The sequence below is a fragment of the Ziziphus jujuba genome, chromosome 9, assembly GCF_031755915.1.
Source record: "Ziziphus jujuba cultivar Dongzao chromosome 9, ASM3175591v1".
NCBI classification, from domain to species: domain Eukaryota; kingdom Viridiplantae; phylum Streptophyta; class Magnoliopsida; order Rosales; family Rhamnaceae; genus Ziziphus; species Ziziphus jujuba.
In genome coordinates, this window is record NC_083387.1 from 6,062,939 (window position 1) to 6,090,782 (window position 27,844).

Below are 27,844 nucleotides of genomic sequence, written 5' to 3' on the forward strand. Positions count from 1 at the left end.
AATATAAAAAACCCACTTACATCTGATGCACATCACACTTTCAACGATCCCTTTCATCTGCCTGAAGGCCCAATTACTCGAAGTAGAGCCAAAAGATTCAAGGAGGCCTTATTTGCATTCATAAAGGATCTTGATGTGTTTAAAGAGGAGGACATTACCAAACCCACTTTTGAGAATTTCATGTTTAAAAACAACTATTTGACAGCCCAAGATCAAGTGTTTTTGGTCTGGAAAGTAAGCCAAAATTAAAAAGGGATGTTTTGGGCTTGGAGAATTATAAAATGGGCTTGAAGAAATTGCAAAATGGGCTATTTTGGTGCTATTTTAAGAGACCAAGTATTTTAGAACATCCCGACCATGTAATTTGATGCTAGCTAGGCCCAACTAAGTTAAATTAAGCATTTAATTTTATCTTAGTAATTTTGAACATGTAATAACTATATAAGGAGGTTGATTTTTTTGAATGAAATTTTCTCTCATTAAGAATTGGTTTTTCAAAACTATTCTTGGACCTACATGTTACTCACTTGAGAGTATCTTTATACTTATAGTTCTTATCTTCCATAGATAAAAGTCATAAGTCAATACCATAGGTTCCTACCTCTAAATAGGTAGTGGGTCTTGGTTGGATATATTTTATTTTATTTTAAATTTTTTTTCTTCTGTTTTTAAGTTCTTGCAATTGTTCTTCATCCCATCTCCATATCCAATCACCATATGGTTATTCACTTTCATTTGATTGACTCAAAATCATCATCTCACTACCATACACACATCTGTGAGCGTATCAACATCCAACAAGATTTTGCCGAGAATGAGATGGAACAAGCTCCCAAGTGTAACACCCCGTCCCAAATCACACCAGAATCCGTGCACGTTGACCGAGGTTGACCGTTGATCGAGGGGGTCAAAAGTTAACTTTTGGTCCCAATTGGAATTTCTAGTTGAACAGGGTACCATGGCGAAGTGCATGATGCCCCGAGTTCGTAGACTAGTAGCATGTAGAAAACGAAGCTACCGTTTGAAAGTTATGGGCAAAACAAGTCGAGGTGCAAACTGTCTAAAAGGTGCCAGGAGTTGACTTTTTCTTGTTGTGTAATTTTTTTTTGACTCTTATATGGTTGTAAAGTACTCGTCGATACGAGTTCATAGACTAGCGGCACGCTTAAATCGGACATTTGGTTAAAAAGTTATGGACGTTTGAAGTTCGCCGGATACCGTAATATTTTATTATATCTGGCTTAAGTGCACAGTAGCGTCACGTGTCGTCACCTGATTGGTTCACATGGATGAACAGTATCACCCACAGTGGCTTTTATTTGGCAAAAATGCCGGGGAAGAGAGAGAAAGAGAGAGAGGAGAGAGAGAGAGAGAGAGAGAGAAGCCGATCGGCCGCCGGAATCATCCAAATTTTTGGCCGATTCTTGCTACACGTGCCAGCCAGACGGGAGCGTCGTCCCATTTCCGGCCAAACCCCAAAATCTCACGACCGACGGTCGCCGGACGTGCCCGGATCGAGGCGGCAAAGTTCGGCGGCGATTTTTCCCTCCACCGCCGGCCACCGCAGTTTGCCCAGTTTCCGGCCATTTTCAGGCCACACGCGCCAGCCACCCCTCACCACCTCCTCATTTCCGGCCTACCCACCAAATTTCACGGCCACCGGACCACCTACGCATCGGGATCGGAGTGTTTTCCGGCGAGGCGCCAAAAATCTTCAAATCCTGATCTCTCCGCTGTCCGGCCTCCGTTTGCCTCACCGCCGGTCCCGTTGGATTTCTCTCCCCTCGATCTACAAAACCACCAAAAATCTCATCCAACGGCCACCGCACGCGATGGTTGCCGGTGACCGCAGCGGCTCGCCGGAAGTCACTGTTCCGGCGAGTACCCAGTTGCACCGCCTGTCCCTATCCACTGATTCCGACCTCCTGAATCCAAATCCGGCATCCTTTTCTGCCAATTCGTGACGGTTTTGGAGGATTGAGGAGTCGAATCCCGAAAGCTTTCCGGCGAGATTCCGGCCACCTCGGGTCCGATCTTCGGAAAGTAAGACCGAATCCGTGATCCTCATCACTCAAGCTTCGATTCGGTATATAACTCGTAACTTTTAGTTGTCGTTTGTGTTCGCTCCCCGGGTACCCAATTGGGAGTTATTCGATTAAAATATTAATATATTTGGTTGGTGTACTGTGGATGTTTTAGGTACGCGTGCGAGTAGTGGAGTTGATCCTGCGGAGGATCTTAGCTGATATACGCGCTTAAGGTGAGTGACCCACCTTAAAAATATTTTGGGGCAATTAATTATATTTAATTGGTATTTGAATTATGCTCATGTGGTGCAATTTAATTATTATTTTATTGTGATTTAATTTTAATTATTATGCATGAGCAAGGTATTTTCAGTAATAATTTGTATGTGATTTTAAATAGTATTTTTGGGCATAATTGGTTTAAATATTTTATGAAATTATTTGTTAAATTGGTGGTTTAATTTTATAATTATGCCCACGGTATTTTATTTGTTGAACCTCGTATTACGAAAAAAATTATGGTTTTATTCGTTACCGATGTTTTCGTACCAGTTTGTTAAATGAAAATATGTAGGATGGTAAGTGTGCAAATTTGGTATATTTCCCACGGTAAATTTTGGAAAGAACGGTACGGTTGGTTTAATAATTATTTTAGACGCATTCATACAGTATTGGTGTTCTGGTGTATGTATATGTGGTTTAGCGCGCAAGTAATATGTCTCCCGTGAGTTGCCATTGGACCGTGGGCAGGTAACTTTGATATTGGTCACAGCCGTCCCCCTCCTTGGCCGGGATGACGGTTTCAGCAGCGGTACTGTCGGGATGCCGAAGTGCCGTTTGCAAGTTTATCTCTTTAATCTCCCCACTAGTCGATGCTCAGGACGCTGGGTATCGGAGGGCATCACTGGTATATGGTGTGGTGCATCAAGTGTAAATTTTCAGACAAAATTTCAAACCCCAAAAATGTTCAAAAATTATTTATTATAATTTAGTACGTTTTAATTATATTTGGGGTATTTATTTATTATTGTTTATTAAATTGTTTGATCCCTTGGTTTTCGGGAAATACGAATATCGGGTTTTGTGAAAATGTTTTGAAAAGGGAACATTTCCAACGAAGTGATTAGTGAGTTTTGAGGGAAATTATTATTTCCAACTGCTATTATTTATTTACCTATTAATTGTTGGTATTAATTCAATTCCCTTATTTGTGATATTATTAGTATTACTATTAAAAGTGTTCAATAGCTAGGGTCACTCATTGAGATGATTAGTATCTCACGTTTTTAAATTCTGTTCCCTTAGGTGCAAGAGGTGGTAGACGTTCTTCCGGAGCGAACCAATTCTCCGTCGCTATCGTGTCTCGAGAAGTACTTTTGTACTCGTTCATTTCAGTTGTATTATTTCTTTCATCTTTGTTGTATTTTATGTTGATTAGCACTTCATGAAGTTCTGTATACTATTTGGATACTTATGTTTTATTTATGCACTCAGTTGCTGTTATTGTTATGAAGTGCTGTAAATTTGTGGAATCACTTTGTAGTATTGCGGGAGGAATAAGGGGACTATTTTAGAAGTGTGTTTTCAGTGCAGGTAATTTTTGGTAAGTCCTACCCTTAAAGGAGGTGCTGCTGGATTTTCCATTGGAAGGTTTGATGGTATTTCCCTGGGATCAGGGCTTATCTAGGGTTCCGGAAAAGGAATTCTGGACGGGTCCTGACATAGGTTCCATTCCGAACAAGAGCATCGCACTCATCATTCATAGCTTGTCTCCATTTTGAATCTTTGAGAGCTTGGTTAACATTATGAGGCTCGATATCGGATGGTGTAGAAAGGACAGCAGTGAGATTCAACTTGGTAGAGGGTTTGTGAATGTTGTTTTTCCCTCGAGTGGTAATGGGATGGGTATTTTGAGAGGTGGGGTGAGTTGTGTTTGAAACAGGAAAGGATGAAGTTTCAAAAGTATATGGATCTGGTGGAAAAGGATTGACTGTGGTTCCGTGGCTGTTGATCGAACTGGGTTCTAGATGCGGGGAAAAGGTCAATGGTCAACGGGTGAGGAGGGTGAGTTGGCCGGTGAAACATGTTGTGATGGATGTTGACACGAGGGATCCCTTGATAGAGGCATATGGAGTGAGCAGCGTGAATTGGGTAGGATTTGGACTGGAGGAAGTCATGGGGAAATGATTTCTGGGTTGGGACGAGATAAATGAGATTGGTGAGTGCTAAATGGACAAATTGTTTCAAGAAATTTGACCACGAGACAGTTTGGCATAAGTGGTAGCTAAGGTTTGCCAAGCATGAAGGGAGGTGGTGGTGCGGGCAATAAGTGGTTGTAGAGAAATAGAGATAGCACCAAGGAGAGCACTAAATATGATTCCATCCTGACACTTTCTGGTTGTGTAAGCCGGATTAGGGGAAGAGATATCATTGACAATGACAGTGGGCGGTGGTGGATTTGAAGGCTTCTAGATAGTTTGTGGAGGATAATTTGGTGATATTCGAGAGATTGATTGTAAGGAGGGGATGTTGAGGATCCTGGGAGTTTTGGATGAGGATGGAGTCATTGGTGGAAGCCATTGAAGAAAAGAATGTGATTTTCGAAAAAAAAAAACAACGCCAAAAGATTAGGCTCGATATCGTGTAGAGAAACAGAGTAATATTGAGAAAACAACAGCTTAGCTTTTCACTTGATTAAGAACGAATATATACACAAGATTGGGTGCTGCAGTAGGTTGCCCAAAACATAAAAATAGAAAACTACCCTAAAAGTAGGGAATTTCAATTAATTACAAGAATCAAGGAATGACAGTTAATTACAAAATTATTACAACTAATTACAAGAATATAAAGAAAATCGTATCTTATGTAATTGATACTCTAATACAAACGCCCTCACTATCCAACAACATGCATGCAAATGTATTTGCTTTATATATTCTACTTTTGATATCCATCTACACCAATACATGAAATACCATAGAACATTATGGTGTGTGGGTCCAAGGCTCCCTTTTTTTTTTTTTTTTTTTAAAATGAAAATTTTAATATAGCATATTTTTTTTTATTAAGCAGTTTGAAGTGGACAATGACTTGGTGACCAGCTATGCTAGTTAGGAAAGGAATCCCATTGCCATAACATATGGAAATTGGAAAAACATTGGTCTAGGAAATTCCTCGTACGTTTTTTTTTTTTTTTTTTTTTTTTTATATATGAAAGAACATGTCGTCGAGGCTGCTTAATCATACATTCAAGAAAGATTCTTCTTTCTTCTGTTTTGGGCTTTTCTTTGTTTCCTTCCTCGGCCTTTAACTTTCTGCCTTTCGCGCGCTGACACATAATGGAAGATACAAAATATCTTTTCCTCTCCCCCTCACCTAGGGGTGGACAAAATCCAATCCAACCCGTTCAACCCGCCCAATCCAATCCATTTTTAACGGTTTGGATTGGATTTTTACATCAATTGGATTGGATTGGATTCAAAATATTATAAATTGTACGGATTGGATTGGTTATGGATTGGAAATATAAATCCAATCCAATCCAATCCAATCCAAATAATATATTATATAACTAAAAAATTATATATTTTTTATTTTTTTCATTTTTATATATTAATTTTTAAATTTTTTCCCATTTTTATATATTGATTTTTAATATATATATATATATATATATATATTTTTTTTTTTTCCTTTTACATCCCTATATCCCAAATCCCAAATCAAATTGTAAATTATAATCCTAAACTAAACATTTACCTTTGTTATCGCCTGCCACCAGTCCATCACTATCACCATAATATATATATATATTTTTACGTTCCCATCATATATATATATATATATATATCTACATATATTGTATCTAATTGTTACTTATATATATATATATATATATAAATGTTTAAATATAATTTATTGCTAATTTTATTATTTTGATCTTTGTAAAGCTTACAGAATTAACTAAAATTAGTGAATCTGTCAACGTTGATTGACTTATGATTTACCAAAATTTTAAGGTTAAAAAAAAAAAGAAATTATGCATTGATTCTTGAGTGAATAAATTTTGACGAATGTATTATTTTACATTATTTGTTCTAACAATTTTAATTTGATTTTATAGGAGTGAGATGATGACATAAACGTTTGGTATTTAAAAAGTGCATAATGTGTATCATTTGCTACATTTTCTTCTTTATTTTCCATTATAGACTATGTTGTATTATTCTAATTGTATTTTATGTTTGGATAATTATAATTTATTATTTATATTTTAAATTTGGAATATTTTTTATTTGTATTATATATTTATAAATTAGTAAGTTTTAAACCGATCAACCAATCCAAACCAAACCGATCATAAATGGTTTGGTTTGGTTTGGATTTAATGTTTTAATGGTTTGGTTTGGATTGTAAATTAGAAAAACCGATATGTATGGATTGGATTGTATTTCGGTCCAAAACCGAACCAATCCAATCCATGCCCACCCCTACCCTCACCCACCCAATTACGCCTGCTATTATTCTCCCAAATCCAAATTATTTTTTCCTTCCTACCAAATTTATTTCTCTCTCTCTCTCTCTCTCTCTCTCTCTCTCTCTCTCTCTCTCTCTCTCTCTCTCTCTCTTTCTGTCCTCTATTCAATCTCTGCATAAAAATTCGATTATAAAAATAAAAAAATAAAAAAAAAATTCTATGCATAAAAAGTTTCATTCCCTTTGAATCAGCAAACTGATACTTTTTAAATTCTTTTTCTTTTTAAAGAAATAATAACAATAATAAAGTCCTAATGATTTCTTTATAATAATAATAATAAAAATAGTGGTAGCATAGTGCATAGCAAATAAAAGAAATCGACCGCTAACAATTTCAAAGTTGGAAAGCCTCTTAGAAACAAAGAGTAGTAATGCAAATATACCTGTAGTATGTGTCGGTGCCAAAAGTGACACTATCTAATAGCTTGGATTGTATACTAATAAAGAGAGTAAAGATGTCCTGATTTGTTATAAAACCCACCCACCACCGCCCCCCCAAATAGCCAAACCAGATAACAAAGACATAGTCCACAGCCTTTCCATATTTAAATAAGTGACTTTTATTGTCGATGCAATTTAATGAAACGTGCTGCATTTGCAGATTTTTGACAGTGAGGAGGAGGAGGACTTATCCTACAGTTTCGCTTCTGGTAATTCTAAAAAACTTTATCGTATAAGAAAAATGTTTAAACAATTCAACACGTAATGTTTAAAATAAGTAAATAAATAAAAATCAGCAAGACGTTAAACTGGAAGCAATTACAGTGCACAGTTGTTTAAACAAAACTTTCTTGGACAAAATAATGAAAATAATATTGGCATGATCGAAAATTCAAGAATAAAAGTTTTAGAAAAACTAAGCCTAGCGGAGCAGGCACAGCTTCTCCAAGACAATCTGGAACCCAAACAAGGCCAAAGACCCACCTATCATTCAATATAATATTCAACATTAGGATGATTAATATAGATATCAGAGTAGGCCTGCTCTGTCTAATTAAAAAATGTATATACACAACCAGTTTTAAGCGGAAAGGGTATAAACAGTTTGTGTTATCTAATCTTAGTGAGTAGTAATTTGTAAACACCGAAAAGTTATAATACTTGGTTTGCTTTCAACCAAAATGAAAATTTAAGATTTGACAACAATGAGCTTCAAAGCCCACGACAATATCGGATCTGAACACATTGTTGCAACGTGATAAGAATAATAAATATAAATGAAGGATGTTTCGCTACATATTTCGAATAAGAAATATAATTGTATGGTATTTACCCAAAAAAAAAAAAAAAAAGGAAATATAATTGGAGAGTAATACATAGCGAGCCTTTCACATATCAAGAGAGTCGAATATTACTTAATATCCAAAATACAAAACCGAGAGTCGACTTTTGAAATAGAATAGCAACTTCTAATCCAAAATACAAGCAAATGCCAGAGTCAACCTTTCACATGTAAAGACCCTCTGGGACCCCTTCTTTCTTCTTAAACATCACCTTTTCTTTTGCCTTCTTGAAATCCGCATGTGTCACCTGCACAACAAAATCAAAATTTAAACGTTGACACCAAATTTAAACATTGAACACCAAGTTAGTACTCTATTTGTAAGCAATCAAATCAATAACCCTTTGTCCAAATTTTTTTTTTTTTTTTCAAACCAATAAACCAGTGACCACTATTATTTTGTGAATTTCTATCCTACGCCTTGTCTTTCTCTTTTGTTTTCATTTTTCAACACACACAAATGCAGAAAGTCTTGAATCTAAGCAAATTGGTTCCTGATACATTACAGTAGGGGTTTGAAGACTTGGTAAAAGGAACTCCTCCGAAGATCTTAATATCTTATTTTGTACAAGTAGAATTGAAGTATCTTAGCTCATACCATAAAAATATAGTCAGTTGTCCATACAAATAAGAAATTTTTTAGTTATATAGGTCCAAGAACTAAGGAAAAACACATACACACATAATCAAATTCTCCGTTTAACAATATTGATTTAGGTTAGGTTAGGGTATGCAAAAATAAGACATTTATAGAATATTTTTAATCCTACAAGTCATAGGTATAATTCTCACCTTCATACGGCGTTCTCTTAGAGCAAGCAAGCCAGCTTCAGTGCATATAGCCTTTATATCAGCTCCAGAGAACTCATCCTTAGTCATGACAAATTCTTCCAAGTTCACATCATCAGCCAATGTCATTCTTGATGTGTGTATCTGCAATGAGATGCTAGTTATAATAATTCATATTTGGAACAAAGGGGACAATTTGCAACTTTAACAAAAACTGTCAAACTTCGAAGCATACCTGAAAAATGCGCCTCCTTGTTTTGATATCAGGAAGAGGGAATTCAATTTTCCTATCGATCCGCCCTGGCCGAAGCAAAGCTGGATCAAGACTTTCAATTCTGTTTGTAGCAAGGATCACTTTGACATCTCCTCTGGAATCAAAACCATCTAACTGGTTAAGTAATTCCAACATAGTCCTCTGGATTTCACGTTCACCACCTGAATGGGCATCATACCTGGAGGGTATATAATAATTAGAAATAGTTCAATGCCAATCTGCTATCTTACACTAATGTTCATAAACTCACCTCTTTGTTCCAACTGCATCAATTTCATCAATGAAGACTATTGAAGGAGAGAGATCATCAGCAACTCGAAAGAGTTCCCTAACTAACTTTGGGCCATCTCCCAAGTACTTTTGAATCAATTCACTACCAACAACACGTAAGAACGTTGCTGATGTTGAGTTTGCAACTGCCTGAAAGAACAAAAAAGGCTAACAAGCTTAGGAACATTGACACCAAATAAAGGAAAATCAGCTAAAATGCTTATCACCACACCAATGGTACCCTGGTTGTGGGTGGAGGTTGGGTAGGGAATGATCACATAACAAAACCATTTGTACAATTGGGATGATAAACACATCAAATATTCAATAAAAAGTATATTCTAAAACAAACTTCCAATTGATGGTTCATAAAATAGATACCTGGCAAGAAAACTAAAGAATAAATAATTATGGATAAGAAATGCACGTTATGCATAAGAAACAGACAAATTACATTAACAGACAGCAGCATAGTAAGATAAAGATATATACAGACCTTCGCAAGCAAGGTCTTGCCTGTTCCAGGCTCTCCGTACAATATGACCCCCTTAGGAGGCTTGATACCAATATCTTCATACAGCTCAGGATGAGTGAGTGGAAGCTCAACAGCTTCTTTTATCTCTTGTATTTGGGCATCTAATCCACCTATATCAGCGTACGATTCCAACGGAGCTTTCTCAACCTTCATTACAGATACCATTGGATCTACTTCATCTTGAAGTAGCCCAACAACAGATAGTACCTAGAATACCATGCAAATCCAGATACATTATATGACATGAGATAATACCATGTAAATTGATAGGACAAAAACGATGCAATTTTATCAGAACCTTGCAGAATCATGGAAATCAAGTAGCAACAACCTGCCAACAGAAACAACCTTGGTACACACAATGCACACAAGACACAAAAAAGCTTCCCACAAGCCAAGATTAAGTTTAAAAAACAATCACAACTACAAAAGTGATGTTAAATATGTAATCTATTGGTTTGAAAGGTTAAAAACATGCTAATCAGTAATCAGCATCCAATAAATTTGGTTCAAACAAGACAGCGAACTTAATAATACTGCAATCAAGACAGTGAATCTAATCCATCTTCTTATGAAAGTAAACTTTATTTCCTATAATTTTCACAGCTACCAAACAGTCAAATATGGCCCAATATCAAATAAATTTCCAACTTGCACTAAACTCGCCAAATCTCCACACTTGAACACAACATTATGAGGTAAGAAAGCACCAAAAAAAAAAAATATATATATATATATATATATATATATATTTTAAAAGACCATAACATAACCCACAAAATTAAACCTTAAAACACCAAACCCAGTACCTTATTGTGCATAAGGATTGCGCAGCCAGGCTCCAACTGATCCTTATCGACGAACGACAAAATACCCACATAATACTCGGGCCCAACAGACGAAGAAACAATGGCGTGGTTCTCATCGATGAGCTCCTCCAGATTCCCAACACTCATAGGTGAGCCTCTTAGATCGTCCACCTTGGATCTATCTTCCTCGGCTTTTTCCTCTTGGGGTTTGAGACGCTCCTGATTGGTCACGAACTCTTCCTCCATTAGCAGATAATCCTTGATTCGCTCAAGCTTTAACAGCCTCAGCTTGCACTTGGTCAAGGGCGTCACTGTGGGTAGACGAGCCGCTGCTTCGGGACCCTTTTGCTTCCTCTGCTTTCGGCCGACACGAGCCGGTGGCGCCGCCGGTTCGAACTTCTTTTCCTTTTTATCGCCGCCGTCGGGTTTCCGATCACCTGGCAAACCCTGCCGATTTAGACCTCCCGGAGTTCCTTGACCCATGGTTTTCCGATTATCCGAACCTGACACAGAGAGAGAGAGAGAGAGAGAGAGAGAGAGAGAGAGAATTATGGAAATTATTGGGTTCGCGATTTAAAGGAGTAGTAGTCTTTGGGAACAAGTTATTCAGTATTTTCAGTCTCCAAATAGGTTTACATTGTTGAAACATGGGTCGGGTATTGATGTGGTGTTAGGTTAGAAACTTTTGTGGGTTGGGTATTGTTTTTAATTTGGGCTTAAAACATATGAGGTAGGCCCAATATGGAGGCTTCAATTCTTAATTAAGCCCAAGAATAGATTTGGTTAATTTTTATTTTTCTTTTATTATTTTAACTCAACTCTTCGCTTTTTTATTCACTTAAAACAAAAAAAAAAAAAAAACACACACACACACAAAAAAAAAAAAATCCTCATTTTTTTCTTATTTGACGTGAAACTGAATTTTCATTAAGAAGGATATGCTTTACATCATCCCGATCCGGATCTTATGCGTTTTTTTTTTGTTTTTTTTTTTTGTTTTTTTCCCTATCCTTCTTTGAATTGTAATGTTGAATGTACATATTAGAATGGAATCTTTCCAATTTGTATCCTGTATGTGGCGAATGCCCACAATTGAACCTAGAATCAAGAACACCTTTTCAGGTTGCTTGACCACAAGGCTGCGAGATTTGGCAATTTTTCGTATCCTTTTATATATATATGTGAGAAATACGCGCTATGCCCTATACAAGCATGCATTATTGGAATTAAGAGCTTAAACAGCATGCAGTGAATACTTCATTTTTTTCTACCTTTAAAAGTAGGTTATTCAATTTTTTTTATTACAGCAGGTTACTCATCTTCCTTCAGATATTTTTGCCCTTTGTTATATAAATATATATTTTGTACTTCTATATGTCATTTGCCAGTGCAACAGGATGCTAATGGGTTTGCTAAATTCTCGTTTATGAAAATATGATAACGGAAAGGGAAAAAACGAAAGAATTTTTATTTTTTATTTTTATTTATTTATTTTTTTAACTTATGTCAAATTGAGGAAGGGAGAGCCATTATCATCTAGGCTGCCCAAAGGGAGAGTCAAGGATGTTAGTTTATTTATTTTTTTGTTTCTTCCGTAACTATTAAAGAGTAATAACAGTTAAGGAAGACCCAAAAAAAAAAATAATAATAATAAAATTAAATTAAATTAATGATCGATCATTAGGGTAATATACTTGTCATAAATGCATAGGAAAGAAATTAATTAATGAGCAGCATTTTTCTTTTGACAAAAAATTTAATAAGCAACATAAATAAATTCTCCAATTAGTAGTGTAATAAGTTTTGGTGTAAGCTTGGTATAAATAGATCAAAAAACTTAAAATTTTAGTCCCATAAACTCAAAAAAAGAGAAGTAGAGCTACAAATTATTATCGAAAAATGAAAGGTACAAACATGTATGTTGTGGTATTATTCCTATAGGGTGCGTTTTAGTCATGACGATTAACCAGCTTTGTTGTTGCCAGAATTTATTTGACGTCGACAAATGGTACGTGCACGTCGTCAATGGATTGAGCACCGGTCGTATTTTGTTTGTCCATTGCGAGTCCAAAGATGATGATATTGGTGAGCATTATCCTGCGGAAGGGGAGTGAGATTAGTTGGAGTTTTAATATCAACTTCTTTGCACCCACTCTGTTGTGGTGTTATACAGACCATCAACATGCCGCATTTAATGTGTTTTGAGATCGTCCATGGCTTGAAGACAGATGCAACTTAAAAACTTGCATTGGCCATTATAGGTTTTAACTCGAAAACATTCCTTTAAATCATGATGAGTTAATTCACACATGGAAACCAGGATGGTAAAATATTGTAAAATGTAAAGAAAGCTTTGTCAAGGCTCAAATTTATAAATTTCAAAAAAAAAAAAAATTTTTTGATCATATAAATTTCAATAAATTAAACAAACTTAATTGGCATCCAAGTTTTGTTTTTTTTTTTTTTTTGTTTTTGGCATCCAAGGCTGATATATTAGATGGTGTTTATGACTAATGGATTATTTTATTTAAATAATTGAAAGTACGCTATAAAAATACAATATTATAATATTCACTGAGTCATATTAAATGTTGTGGCTTTTTTGAAAGATATTGATAAAATAAATACATATGTTATTTGTAATTTCATTTATTCTTATAAATTTTAGAATAGCACAACGCTAATCAATTAATTTCTTCCTTTTATTTTTTTTTCTTTTTTTGGGAAAAAGGTCCACAATTCTATGATAAAAACAAGTTGCTGAAATTAATGACCATTAATTAGCCCGTGACCATATATTGACCAAAAAGTAAAAAATGAAAATCAGAAATGATCGTTAAGCTGATCTCTATTATCAACAGAAATATTAAGTAATCAGAATGTTACCTCATTCTATAAACGTCATAAAAAAAATATAAATAAATAAATAAGTCCCCTAAACTCAAAAAAGAGAACCAGAGCTAGCTAGGACATTATTAAAACAATGAGAGCTTCGAATCTCTATGGCGTAATTTTTAGCCATGGTGAGTAACCCATTCCACTTATCAAATGGCATTTGCGCGTCTTCAATGGATTGAATGCTGGTCGGATATTGTTTTGTCCAATGCAAGTCCAGAGATAATGATCTTGGCGAGCATAATCTAGCTGTAAGAGATGAATTTACTTAGAAATTTAGGAATAATTTTTGGAGATCCATTCTTTTCAAGTACTACTGTTGGATTTTAGTACAAAAAAACACGGCAAAAACGAAAGAGAAAGAAGCTTAAACTGGTGTGGTATAGACACCCTTGTTCATTATGGACATAGCATATAACCACAAATTTTCAGAAACAGTAAACCATCTAATTTTCACCTACTACTGTGGTAATCATATTGCCAAAAGACAAGTCATACTTTGGCTACCTAATACAACAGTGTTTTTATCAAAAACTGAAAGTACAGCAACTAATCATTACAAAGCAACTTATGACAGCAACAAAAGTGACATTACACTAACACTCCTTCTTGACACTTTTGCTGGAAACACTAAGATCATTTCTTAATGTTTCAAACCTGTTTCTTGGCAAAGCTTTCATCAAAATATCAACAAGTTGGACCTCATAACTGCAATGAACTAGCTTCACTTCACGATTTCTTTCAGCTTCTCTCATAGCATGATATTTGACTGGAATATGTTTTGTTCTTCTATGTTGACCTAGATTTTCAGCAATGGAAATTGCAGACTTGTTATCACAGTATATTGTGGTAGCTTTTTCTTGCCTCTCATTTAAATCAACAAGTAACTTCCTTAGCTATAAAGCTTGATTTGAAGCAACAATATATTCAGCTTCAGCTGTGGATTGAGCAACTGAACCCTGTTTTTATGAGCTCCATGAAAAAATACCTGAACCAAGAGAAAATAAGTACCCTGAAGTACTTTTTGAATCCTCCATGCAACCGGCCCAATCACTATCAACATAGCCCATTAACTTGCCTTCTTCTTGCTTCAAAAACCAAACACCATAGTCTATGGTGCCTCTAATGCACCTTAGCACTCTTTTAGCTGCAGAATAATGCATATGTAAAGGAGCATGCATAAATCTGGAAAGCAAACTCACAGAAAACATAATGTCAAGTCTAGAAGCACATAAATACAGCAAACTTCCAATAAGACTTCTATAGGTTGAAACTTCAATCTTGGCAGCACCATCTTCAAGTTCAAATTTTTTATTGTAAACCATTGGAGTGTCGGCTGGATTACACTTCTTCATGTCAAACTTTTTGAGTAGTTCCACAGCATACTTCTTTTGGGATAAGAAAATACCATGACTAAATTGATATATCTCCATGCCAAGAAAGTAGTTCATCACTCCTAAATCTGACATTTCAAACACCTTTTGCATTTCAGATTTAAACTCCAACACACTTTGTGAATCTCCTCCTGTAACAAACAAGTCATCAACATATAGAGAAACAATCAATTTTTCATCATTTGAACCTGACTTCACATACAAAATAGGCTCATTCTCACTCCTTTTAAATCCTTTTCCAACAAGGTGTGAGTCAATTCTGCTATACCAAGCTCTGAGAGCTTGCTTCAAGCCATAAAGAGCCTTATGCAATTTATAAACTTTGTCTTCCTTTCCTTGAACAATAAAGCCTTCAGGTTGTTCAACATATATTTCTTCCTCCAGGTAACCATTTAGAAATCCAGATTTCACATCTAAATGGTAAGCTTTCCAGCCCTTTTGAGGGGCAAGTGCTAGTAAAAATCTGATTGTTTCATGTCTCGCAACTGGTGCAAACGTATCTCCATAATCAATACCAGGTTGCTGCACATAACCTTTAACTACCAATCTTGCTTTATGCTTATTTATTGTACCATTAGCATTGACCTTGATCCTAAAGACCCATTTCACTCCAATGACCTTTTTGCCTTGGGGTTTGTTCACCAATTCCCAAGTTTTGTTTTTGCCAATCATATTGATTTCCGTTTTCATGGCCTCTCTCCATGTCTCAAGCTGATTTGCATCATTGAAAGTAATTGGATCACACAATGCTAGGTTGCATCTTTGATATTCATCAGTTAATGGTCTTGTACCTCGAACATCGGACAGAGGTCTTATAGCTCAGATATCGGATAGGGATTTTGTATCTCGGACATCAGACAGGGGTCTTGTAGCTTGGACATTGGACAGGAGTCTTGTATCTTAGACATCGGACAGGGGTTTGGTATCTCGGACATCGGACAGGGGTCTTATAGCTCGGACATCGAACATGAGTCTTGTATTTCGGATATCGGACAGGGGTCTTGTATCTCGAACATTTCTCTCGGATGCATCAGTGAAGGGTCTTGTACCTCTTATGTTTATCCCGGATGCATCAGTCAGAGGTCTTGTACCTTGGATGCTTATCTCGGATACATTAGTCAGAGGTCTTGTACCTCGGATGCTTTTCTCATATACATCAGTCAAGAATCTTGTATCTTAGATTCCAGCAGCATCTTCATCATTTGAATCATTCTCCTCCTGAATCTCGTCATGTTATTGGATAAACTTCTTTTTTGAGGCTTGAACTTCACTTTTTTTCCAATTCTAAACAGCAGCTTCATCAACTTTAACATTCCTACTAACAATTAGCTTGTTAGTTTTCAAATGATATACTCTGTAACCTTTTGCTGTGCTGCTGTAACTAACAAAAATTCCTATATCAGCTTTTTGATCCAACTTATCTCTCTTAATTTCAGGAACATGTGTATAACAAATGCTCCCGAATATCTTCAAATGCTCCATAGTAGGCTTGACCCCATACCACACCTCATATGGAGTTTTAAACTCCAATGCTTTAGTTGGTAATCTATTTAGCAAATACACTGAGGTGTTCACTATTTCAGCCCAAAACTTCTTTGGTAATTACTTCTCAAACAATAAGCATCTACACATCTCCATAATAGTCCTGTTCTTCCTCTCACTAACACCATTTTGCTGAGGAGTATATGGAGAGGTCAGCTGATGTTGAATTCCAGCTTCTTTGCATTTCAACTCAAACTTTTGAGCTATATATTCAGTCCCATTATCAGATCATATCACCTTGATGCTACATTTTACTTGATTTTCTACCATGGCTTTAAAGCAGGTGATAAGCTCAACAACTTCAGATTTTTGTTTCAGAAAATATACCCAGCACATTCTAGAGAAATCTTCTATGAAAGTGAGAAAATATCTACTACCGTTGATAGAATTCCCATTCATAGGTCCATATACATCATTATGAATTAACTGAAGCTTTTCAAAGGCTCTCCAAGCGCCTTTCGAAGGAAATGGCAGCCTTTGTTGCTTACCAAGCTGACACACTTCGCACACTTCTAGGTTTTTGCTAACAGCAGGTATATTCTCCACCAATTTTTTTTCATGCATTAGATTCAAGGAGTCATAGTTAAAATGACCAAGTCTTTTATGCCACAACTTAGATTCATCACTAGTTTTGGCATAAAAAAACATTATTACCCTTCTTGTTCCACTCTACCACAAAGCTTTTATCTTTCATTCCAATATATAGAATTTCACTTCCATGTTGATCATATATTATGCAAGACTTATCTCGAAAATTAAAAAAATATCCATTTTCAAGCATTTGTCCCACACTTAATAAGCTTTGATTAATTTCGTGTACATATAACACATTTGAAATGAGTTTAGTACCTATTGAAGTTTCCACAGCCACTTCTCCTTTGCCTTGAACTTGAATAAAATCTCAATTTTCTATTTGCACTTTGGAAACAAAGCTTCTATCCAAGGTCTTGAAGAGATCAACATCATGAGTCATATGTTGAGTGCAACCACTATCCACCAACCTAGCTTATTTGCTGCCGTTTTCTACATAACATGTAGCAACAAACAGCATTTCCTCACTTTGCCGTGCTTCATCAGCAATTTCTACTTGGTGTGCTTGTTGCATTGGTCCTCCTTTGTTTTTGCAAACTTTTTCAATATGTCCCAGTTGTTTGCAAACTCTACATTGAACATTTGGCCTAAACCAACAATATTTTTCAGGATGGTTGTCCTTTTCGCAATAAGAGCACGTCGTAAACTTCTTTCTTTCACCTTCTCTGCTTGTACCAGCACCATGTTTTCCTTTGATATTACTTCCTCCACCTTGCTGCTTCCTTTGATTATTATTTCCTGGAGCCTTACTTTTTTGTAATGCTAAAAAAGCACTTTCTGAGGTTTCTTTTTGTCTTATAGATATTCTTTATTCAGTTGCTTGTAAAGCATTAACAAGCTCTGACAAAGAAATATGATTCAGGTCTCTTGACTCCTTCAAGGATGATATCTTTGTTTCGAACTTTTCTAGTAAGCTGACCAGCACTTTCTCCACCACTCTTTATCTCCTAGCTCCTCTCCAAGAATTCTGATCTGGTTTACTACTTTCATAAGTCTGTCAATAAAGTCTTTTACTAACTCAGAATCCTTCATTCTTAAAGTTTCGAACTCCCTCCTTAAGTTCAAAACCTGCATTTATCTTGTTCTTGCACTTCTCTGGAACTCTTCTTTTAGCTTGTCCCAGACCTCTTTAGCTGTAGTGCAAGCTATAATTTTGGTGAACATCACTTCTGAAACACCAGCATGTAAGGCAGATAAAGCCTTAAACTTTTTAGCAACCTCCTCACTATGTTGCTTTATTTGAGCGATAGTGGGATTTATTGTCAAAGGGGGAGGATTTTTTTTCGGTCTCTACTACTTCCCACAAGTCAAAAGCTTGAAGGTAAGCTTTCATTTTTATAGAACACATGGCATAATTTTCTCCAGAAAATATAGGAGGTGATGGAGCAGAAAAATGAGTTGAAGCCATTTAGAAAGGAAGGAAAGGTAGAATGAAGGTTTCTTGTATTTTTGCTATTTCACTCACAGCCCCTCTAAGATCATTAGAGCTCTGATACCATTTGTTGGATTTTAGAACAAAAAAACACCGCAAAAATGAAAGAGAAAGAAGCTTAAACTGGTGTGGTCTAGACACCCTCGTTCATTATAGACATAGCATATAACCACAAGTTTTCAGAAACAGTAAACCACCTAATTTTCACCTATTACTGTGGTAATCATATTGCCAAAAGACAAACCATACTTTGTGTAACACCTCGTCCCAAAGTACAACGGAAATTTTCCAACTTTGACCGAGGGTGACCGTTGATCGTTGACTTTGACCATTGACCGTTGACCGAAGGGGTTAAAGTTGACTTTTTGACTTGGATGGAATTCTAAGTTGACTGAGGTACCGTTACGAAGTACACATTGGCACGAGTTTGTAGACTAGTAGCACGTCTAAAATGGAGCTACGGTTTGAAAGTTATGGGTAAAACAAGTCAAGATTCAAACTGTCCAAAAGATGCCGGGAGTTGACTTTTTATAGTTGTATTATTTTGCTTTTGACTTTCATATGGTTGTAAATTACTTGTCGATACGAGTTCATAGACTAACGGCACGCTTAAATTGGACATCTGGTTAAAAAGTTATGGACATGTGAAGTTTTCCGAATACCGTAATATTTTATTATATCTGGCTTAAGTGCACAGTGATGCCACGTGTCGACGTCTTAGAGGTCCATGTGGGTGAACAGTGTCACCCACAGTGGCTTTTATTTGGCAAAACGACGGGGGAAGAGAGAGAAAAAGAGAGAGGAGAGAGAGAGGGAGAGAGAAAATTGCCGGCCACCGGAGTTGAGAAATTTTCCGGCCAGACGGTAGCGTCTCCCCATTCTCGGCCAAACCCCAAAATTTCATGGCCAACAGACCGGCGTCGCGCCCGGATCGGAGCGTTTTTCGACGACGGCCATTTTTTCCCTCCACCACCAGCCACCGCTGGTTTGCCCAGTTTCCAGCCACCCCAAGCCACACGCGCCTGACCGGTCTCTCACCCGTGGGAATTCATGTCTACCCACCAAATTTCACGGCCACCGGACCTCCGACGCGCCGAGATCGGAGTATTTTCCGACGAGGGGCCGAAAATCTTCAAACTTAGATCTCTTCACCGTCCGGCCTCCGTTTGCCTCACCGCCGGTCCCGTTAGAGCCCTCTCCCCTCAATCTACAAAACCCCCAAAAATCTCAGCCATCGGCCACTGGACGCGCCATCGCCGGCGACGGTTGCTGGTGACCGCGGCGGCTCGCTGGAAAATCCAGTTCCGACAAGTACCCAGTTGCACCGCCGGTCCCTCCCCACTAATTCCGACCCCTTGAATCCAAATCCGGTATCCTTTTCCTCCAATTCGCTACGGTTTGGGAGAATAGAGGCTCTAAAGGCCAAAAGGTTTCCGGCGAGATTCCAGCCACCTCGGGTACGATCTCCGAGAAGTAAGACCGGATTCGTAATCCTTGTCACTCAAGCTTCGATTCGATATATTACTCGTCAATTTTGGTTAACGTTTGTGTTTAACCACTCGGGTACCGGATATTATCTACCCGAATAAAATATTATTTTATTTGAGTTGTGTAATATTGTTGTTTTAGGAGCACGTATGCGTCGTGGAATTGATCCCATGGAGGTTCTTGGTTTAATTGCGTGCTCCAGGTGAGTGACCAACCTTTAAAAATATTTTGGGATAATTAATTATATTTATTTGGTGTTAAATTGATATATGGAATTATGCTCATGTGGTGGAAATTTAATTATAATTATGAAAAAATATTATTTTATTAGTACGTATATGTTTATTGGTGCTAAACAGAATTTTTGGGTTATTAAGAAATCCCCGATTTTTATTATTGTGATTTAATTGTATTTATTACACATGAGCAAGGTATTTTCGTAAATTAATTGTATCTGGATTTTTATATTATTTTTTGGGCATAATTGGTTTAAATATTTTAAGAAAAATATTTGTTTAAATTGGTGGTTTCAAATTTGATAATTATGCCCGTGGAATATTATTTGATGGGCTTTGTGCTACGAGAAAAATTATTGGTGTACTGTTATCGATGTTTTCGTACCGAAAATGTTAAAGGAAAATGTGGGATGGTGAATTTGAAAACTGCTATATTTCCTATGATGATTTTTTGGAAAATCGGTACGGTAATAAGAAATTTAATAATTGGATTTAGATGCACTCATACAGTATCGGTGTTCTGGCTGTATATGTGGTTAGCGCGCAAGTTATTATGTCTCCCATGAGTTGCGATTGGATCGAGGACAGGCAAGTTTTATATAGTGCACATAGCCGCCCCCCTCCGTGGCTGGGATGACGATTTCAGCAGCGGCGCTGTCGGGACGCCGAAGCACCGTATGCAAGTTTCTCTCTTTAACCTCCCCGCCAGTCAGTGCTCGGGACGCTGGGTATTAGAGGGCATCACTGGTATATGGTGTGGTGCGTCAAGCATAAATTTTCGGATAGAAATTTCAAACCCTAAAGTATTCTAAAAATTATTTATTATATTTTATTACATTTTATTTATATTTGGGGTATTTATCTATTGTTTATTAAATTAATTAATCCCTTGGTTTTCGGGAAATACGAATAACAGGTTTTGTGAAAATATTTTAAAAAGGAAACATTTCCAACGGAGTGAATAGTGAGGATTTTGAGAGAAATTATTACTTTCAATTGTTTATTATTTATCTAATTGTTGGTATTAATTAAATTTTTTTATTTGTTATATTATTAATATTAAAAGTGTTCAGTAGATATGGTCACTCACTGAGATGATTAGCATCTCATGTTTTTAAATTTTGTTCCTCTAGATCCAGGTTGGGAGACATTGATCGTCCGGGGTGAACCCAACATCTCAGTTCATTGCCGAAAGTCTAAGAAGCATTTCTTCCATTTTTCCTCTTCATCTTGTATTGCTTACTTATTTGTCATTGTATTAATTCCACATATATTTGTATAATGCTCTGTATATTGTATTGGACGCATTTTATTAAATACTGCATTGATTCCCTGTTATTCTTTTGGAGTGCTTTAAATTTGTGGAATTAAATTGTAGTAATGTGGGAGGAATAAGGGGATGTATATAGAAGTGTGTTTTCAGTGCAGGAAATTTGTCGTAAGTCCAACCCTTAGGGGAGATTCTGCCGGATTTTCCATTGGAGAGTCCGATAGGGTTTCCCTGGGATCAGGGTGTCAGGACCCGTCCAGAATTCCTTCCCCGGAACCCTAGACAGCCCTGATCCCAGGGAAACCCTACCGAACTCTCCAACGGAAAATCCGGCAGAGCCTCCCCTAAGGGATTTACTTACCACAAATTTACCTGCACTGAAAACACACTTCTAAAATTGTCCCCTTATTCCTCCCACAGTACTACAAGTTGGTTCCACAAATTTCAGCACTTCAAAATAAATACAGTAATCCAGTGCATAATAAATACAACAAGAATGAAAGAAATAGTACAACTGCAATAAAGAAGAACAGGATACTTCACGAAGTAAAACAGCGAGGAAGATCAAGTCCGCTCCGAATGAACACCGACAACCTGGAACCTAGAGGAACGGAATTTAAGAGTGTGAGATGCTAATCATCTCAGTGAGCGACCCTACTACTATACCATATAATATCACAGTAATAAGTATAAATAATAATTACTTGAAAATAATAATTTCTCTCAAAACCCTTACAATTCTCTCAGTTGGAAAGGTTCCCCTTTTAAAACATTTTCATAAAACCCTTTATTCATATTCCCCGAAAACCAAGACATCAAATAATTAAATATCGGAAGCAGTAATAATTAATTTTATTTTTCCAATACAGTTTCCAAACATTTTATTTTTAAAACACAGTTCTGAAAATCATTTGATGCACCCACTATATACCAGTGGCGCCAACAGTACCCAGCGTCCCGAGGTACCGCCAGACAGGAGGTTATAGAAAGAAACCGGCATACGGTCGCGTGGCGTCCCACTGCGCCGCTGCTAACCTGGTGTCCCGGCCAATGGTGGGTGGCCACCCTCTCCGATGGCATCCACAGGACACCCTCATAATATCACCTGCGCGCTACTCACACCCACCTGCGCGCTAATCATATCCGTGTGCACAATATCCATATCACATATACCATATCACATAATCAGAACACCAGTACGTGCACGGTGCATCTAAAAATCATAAAATCCATAAATTTAAATCATAAAACAAATTTCACATTTTTCATAAGCATAGCGGGCATAATCCATCCGCTTGAACCGGGAAATTCTCCACAATTTCTTTATAATCAATGCCATAAATTCCACGATTTTCAAATCCACCAACTTCCAAATCCATCAATTTAAATATCCACATTTTTCCAAGCATAAATAATTCTCGAAATATCATAGTCAAATCTCATAATATTCCATGGGCATATTTTATAAAAATTGAAATCAGCAACATAACCAAATATTTTCTTTGAAATATTTGAAAATCAAATCGTGCCCAATTTACCATTAAAACCACACCAATTTCAAAATCCTCAAAACCATAAAATAATTCCACACGGCATAAATTTGTAGAATTCGCATTTTCTTAAATCCAATAAATTCATAAATAATTCTACAATAAATCCAATAAATATTTGGCACATAGAAATTAAATTCCAAATATTTAATTCACACATAATATATTCATCAATTAAATTCCCCAAAATTAATTTGAAGGTGGGTCACTCACCTGGAGCACGCAATTAACCCATGATCCACTACGGGATCAATTCTACGACTCACCGGTGCTCCTAGAACAAAATTCACAGACAGTCAAATAAATTAATATTTTATTCGGGTAAATAATACCCGGTACCCGGGGGGTCAAAACACAAACGATATCTAGAATTTACGAGTTATATACCGAATCGAAGCTCGAGTGATGCTGATCACAGATTCGGTCTTACTTCCCGGTGATCGGACCCGACGGGGTCGGAATCTCGCCGGAAAGCTTTTCGAGTTTCGGCTCTGCAATTCTCCCAAACCGTCGCGAATTGGCGGAAACGGAAGCCGGATTCGGATTCAGGAGGTCGAACACAGCGGAAATTTCGCCGGCGGCGCGTGCGTGCGGTGGCCGTTGGCTGTGAAATTTTGCAGACTTGTAGATCGTGAGGAGAGAAATCCAACGGGACCGACGGTGAGCAAAACGGAGGTCGGACGGCGGAGAAATCACCGTTTGAAGATTTCCGACCCCTCGCCGGAAAACGCTCCGATCCCGGCGCGTCGGTGGTCCGCTGGCCGTGATTTTTGGTGGGTAGGCCGGACTTGAGGAGAGGATCAAGGCTGTCAGGGGCGTGTGGCCGGAAAATGGCCGGAACAGTGCCGATTCGCGGTGGCCGGCGGTGGAGGGGGAAAAATCGCCGCCAAACTTCGGACGTCCGATCCGGGCGCGTCCGGCGGCCGTTTGGCGTGAAATTTGGAGGTTTTGCCGGAAATGAGGTGGGCAATCTGGCTGGCCGGTGTGTGTACAGTAACTAGGCCGGAAAACGTGAAAATGACCGGCGGCCGGTGACTCTCTCTCTCTCTCTCTCCTCTCTCTCTTTCTCTCTCCTCTCTCTCTTTCTCTCTCTTCCCCGAGTGTTTTAACAAATAAAACCCCTGCGTGACACTGTTCATGCCACGTGGACCAATCAGAAACTGACACGTGGTGTTTCACTGTTCACCGACCCAAAAAATATTAAAATAATACGGTATCCGGTAAACTTCAAACGTCCATAACTTTTTAACCGGATGTCCGTTTTGGGCGTGCCGCTAGTCTGTGAACTCGTATCGACGAGCACTTCACAACCATGCATGAGTCAAAGCTCAATTCCCCATAAACAAAAAGTCAACTCCGGCACCCCTTGGACAGTTTGGACCGCAACTTGTTTCGTCCATAACTTTCAAACCGTAGCTCCGTTTTTGACGTGCTACCAGTCTACGAACTCGTGGCATCGTGCACTTCGCCACGGTACCCTAGTCAACTCAAAATTCTCACCGAGTCAAAAAGTCAACTTTTGACCCCTTTGGTCAACGGTCAACCTCGGTCAACGTGCACGGATTCCGGTGCGATTTGGGATGGGGTGTTACACAGGGCTTGTCTAGGGTTCCAGTAGGGAATTTTGGACGGGTCCTGACACTTTGACTACCTAATACAACAGTGTTTTTATCAAAAACTGAAAGTACAGTAACTAATCATTATAAAACAACTTATGACAACAACAAAAATGATATTACACTAACAACTACACTTGTACAAACCATCAATATGCCAAATTCAATACAATGACGTGGCTTGAAACCAAGCACAACTTTCAAACTTGTGTTTGACCTGCCAAAGATGATTGGTTTTACATCAAAAACATTTCTGCAAATCGTGATAAATTGGTTTGTAAATGGGAACAAAGATCGTAAATATTGTGAAGGAAGCTCCCAAAGACATTCCTATATATATATACTTTGCTTTAAGTTGTTTTCCTCTAGTTTAATTTATTTTCCCTATTTTGCCTTTCGGTGCAAGTCGAATAATTACCTCTATTTTTAAGATCAAGATCTTTTATTCCTTAACTATATATTAATATATAATCTATGAGTTTTTGGCATCAGTATCTCCGTCTGTCTACATCATGTTGTTCAAGAAATATTTCATTGCCAGGGCTGCAACGACTCACGTAGAGAAATTCTTGGTAGGATGGTCCTACTGTATGCTCTGCTTACATCATCTGTATGGCCCACTCATATCATTTGTAGGGCCCACCTAAATATATGAGAATGCTGAGGGGCATAGCAAAAAAAAAAAAAAAAAGTGTAAGCGTTCATGTACATACTTTCTTTTCTTAGTATCGTTCTACCTTTCATCACGTAAATAGCTGATTAACTTGTGGAGTTTTTTTTTTTTTTTTTTCGATAATAATTATTAGCTTGTGGAGTTGTAATTGCCTTCCATCATAGTTTTTTTATGTACTCTTACTAATGGAAGACGATAATTGAGTATCAAAAAATTAAAAGATCAATATTCAACTAGTCGAAAAAAAAATCGGATACTCTTTGGAGTATTTGTTACTCTTAAGAAACAAACATTTGGATTGCAGGACTTCACATGCTGTGTTTTGTGAGCATCGTATTTTGGGAGTATCCAAAATTTGCTCAAATAGGTCATACCCATAATAATGCGCTCTATATATAGTACAACCAATAAAAAATTGACAACTCATTTTAAAAAAAAAATAAATAAAAAAGAAATACACACATCGTCAGCCAGCAGATGAGGACTCAAATGCACATCAGCCACCATCTTCCTATTACTATCGACCATCATGCAAGTTGAGGGCTTTGTTCATTTCAGAAACAAAAATGTGTTATTCTTGATCTCTTTGGCTTTAACCCTTTACAAATCATGGATTACATTCTTCATCCGATAATGTGATACAAATGAATAAATAAAAATTAGAGCAGAACCTTGAAATTAAAGTGATAATTTCCGTATAATTCACAAATCAACATATGTTGACTAATGGTTCCCTTTCTTAATTAAGAAAAACCTTTTTTTTTTTTTTTGGTATTTTGCCTATGCATATATAGAACAGACCAACCATGTTTTACACGTACTTGATTTGATTCTCTAGATCAAATTGAACTGTTTTCTTTTTCTTTTTTTTTTTCTTTTTTTTTTTTGGCCCTTAGTCCCAACTTCCATTCTATAACCAAAATAATAAGGGAGAGGACAAAAAGAAAAAAACTGCAACAATGTTAAAAAAACATAATATTAATTGCATTTTGATATTTTTACTTCCGAAATAATGATTTAGACATTCAACTTTTTAATTTGTTGCAACTTGATACAATTTCATTTAGCAATTGGATTAAAAACGGTTGTCCATGTATTCACATACTATATTCCAGCTTATCGTTGTTTATTATTATTATTATTTGCTAAAATAAGAAATAATTAATGGTGCTGTAATATGCAAGTGCAACAAAATGCTAATGAGCTTGCCAAATGTTCCATGAACATCGATTGGTTGAACAATTATCCTTTTTTTATTTTGGGCCTAGGCCCAACTCCATTTTACACAAAAAATAAGAACGGAAATGGAATAAAGAAAAGCAAAAAAAAAATCAACAAATTTTATTTTTTTATTTTTTTGATATTTGTTGGTGGGGATTCGCTGCGGCTTTTATAACTGCTGGGACTAAAACTCGACAATGTAAAATAAAAAAAATTTCATAATAAGTCTTTATTTTTGGTCAAAATAAATTTGTAATTAAATTTGTTTCCCGTTTCTTTGACGAAAGAGTAATCACCACTAGGAAGGCCCAAAAAAATTAAAAAAAAAAAATAACAAAAAAAAGAAAAGGAAAAAGAGTAATGACCACATTATGGTAATATAACTGTCAAGCACGCATATTAAAAGAATTTAATAAGCAACGCAAAGCTACCTAATTGAAAATTCAGTTACCAAAAAAACAAAAAACTACCTAATTGGAAACCTCCAATTTAGCAAATTTGGGCGTATGAACACGTAGTACAAATAGATGAACAAGTTAAGAATGAATCCCATAAACTCAAAAAAGAGAAGCAAAAGCTACCAAACTATTGAAACAATGAGAGATTTGAATCTGTATGTTTTGTTATTCCTAGGGTGGGCTCTAGCCATGATGAGCAACTCATCTGAAGCTGCCAAAGATGGTCCATTTGAAGCTGCCAGACGGGAAGTGCACATCGTGAATGGATTGAGTCCCGGTCGGATGTTGTTTGCACATTGCAAGTCCAAAGATGATGATTTAGGAGAGCATAATCTTGCGGTTGGGCAAGAATTTAGTTGGAGTTTCAGGTTTAACTTCTTTGGAACCACTCTTTACTGGTGCTACACTCACACAGACCATCAACACGCTGCATTCAACGTGTATTGGCATAAAAAATGGCTAGAAGACAGATGCGACGAAAGAAGTTGTATTTGGACCGCCAAAGATGATGGATTTTACCTTAAAAACATTCCTGAAAACCGTGATGAATTAATTCATAAATGGGAAGAGGGATTGTGAGTTGAAGCTCCAATTTACAAGTTTAATAAATTAATAAATTAATAAATTTAATTTGTCTGTATTTGTAACTCTCTTAATTCCATCCCCCATGACTTCTATACTCGGTTTAAGTTCTTCTTCGCCCCTCTATTTAATATGGCTTATGGTATTTGGTATTTTGGTAAATGTAAACCCACTTTCTCCAGAGCATATATGGTTCGCTTACAGCATATAGGTTTAATGATCGTATGTTATTCTTTGGCCAAAGAATTAATTGACAGGAGAAAAATTAACCAAGAAGAGAAGAATTTAATGGTTTCAACGTGACAAGCAAATTGATACTACTCTTAGGGGTACAAACCCCAAATGCACAACCTTATGTGCGATGCGCATGT

General features: G+C 36.9%; 2 protein-coding genes across 2 annotated transcripts; one reads left to right on the top strand and one right to left on the bottom strand.

The window, feature by feature from the left end:
- Window positions 1–7,751: 7,751 nt before the first annotated feature.
- On the bottom strand, window positions 7,752–11,114 carry LOC107426790 (26S proteasome regulatory subunit 4 homolog A). Its single transcript, XM_016037072.4, has 6 exons — window positions 10,526–11,114; window positions 9,678–9,923; window positions 9,162–9,331; window positions 8,873–9,089; window positions 8,641–8,781; window positions 7,752–8,096 (listed from the first exon to the last, which is right to left on the bottom strand). Exons 1-6 carry the CDS (start codon window positions 11,006–11,008, stop codon window positions 8,013–8,015), a joined length of 1,341 nt encoding a protein of 446 aa, XP_015892558.1. The 5' UTR covers window positions 11,009–11,114; the 3' UTR covers window positions 7,752–8,012.
- A 15,895-nt stretch (window positions 11,115–27,009) lies between these two features.
- LOC107426490 (S-protein homolog 1) lies at window positions 27,010–27,504 on the top strand. Its single transcript, XM_016036691.4, has one exon. It carries the CDS (start codon window positions 27,030–27,032, stop codon window positions 27,468–27,470), a length of 441 nt encoding a protein of 146 aa, XP_015892177.2. The 5' UTR covers window positions 27,010–27,029; the 3' UTR covers window positions 27,471–27,504.
- Window positions 27,505–27,844: the final 340 nt, after the last annotated feature.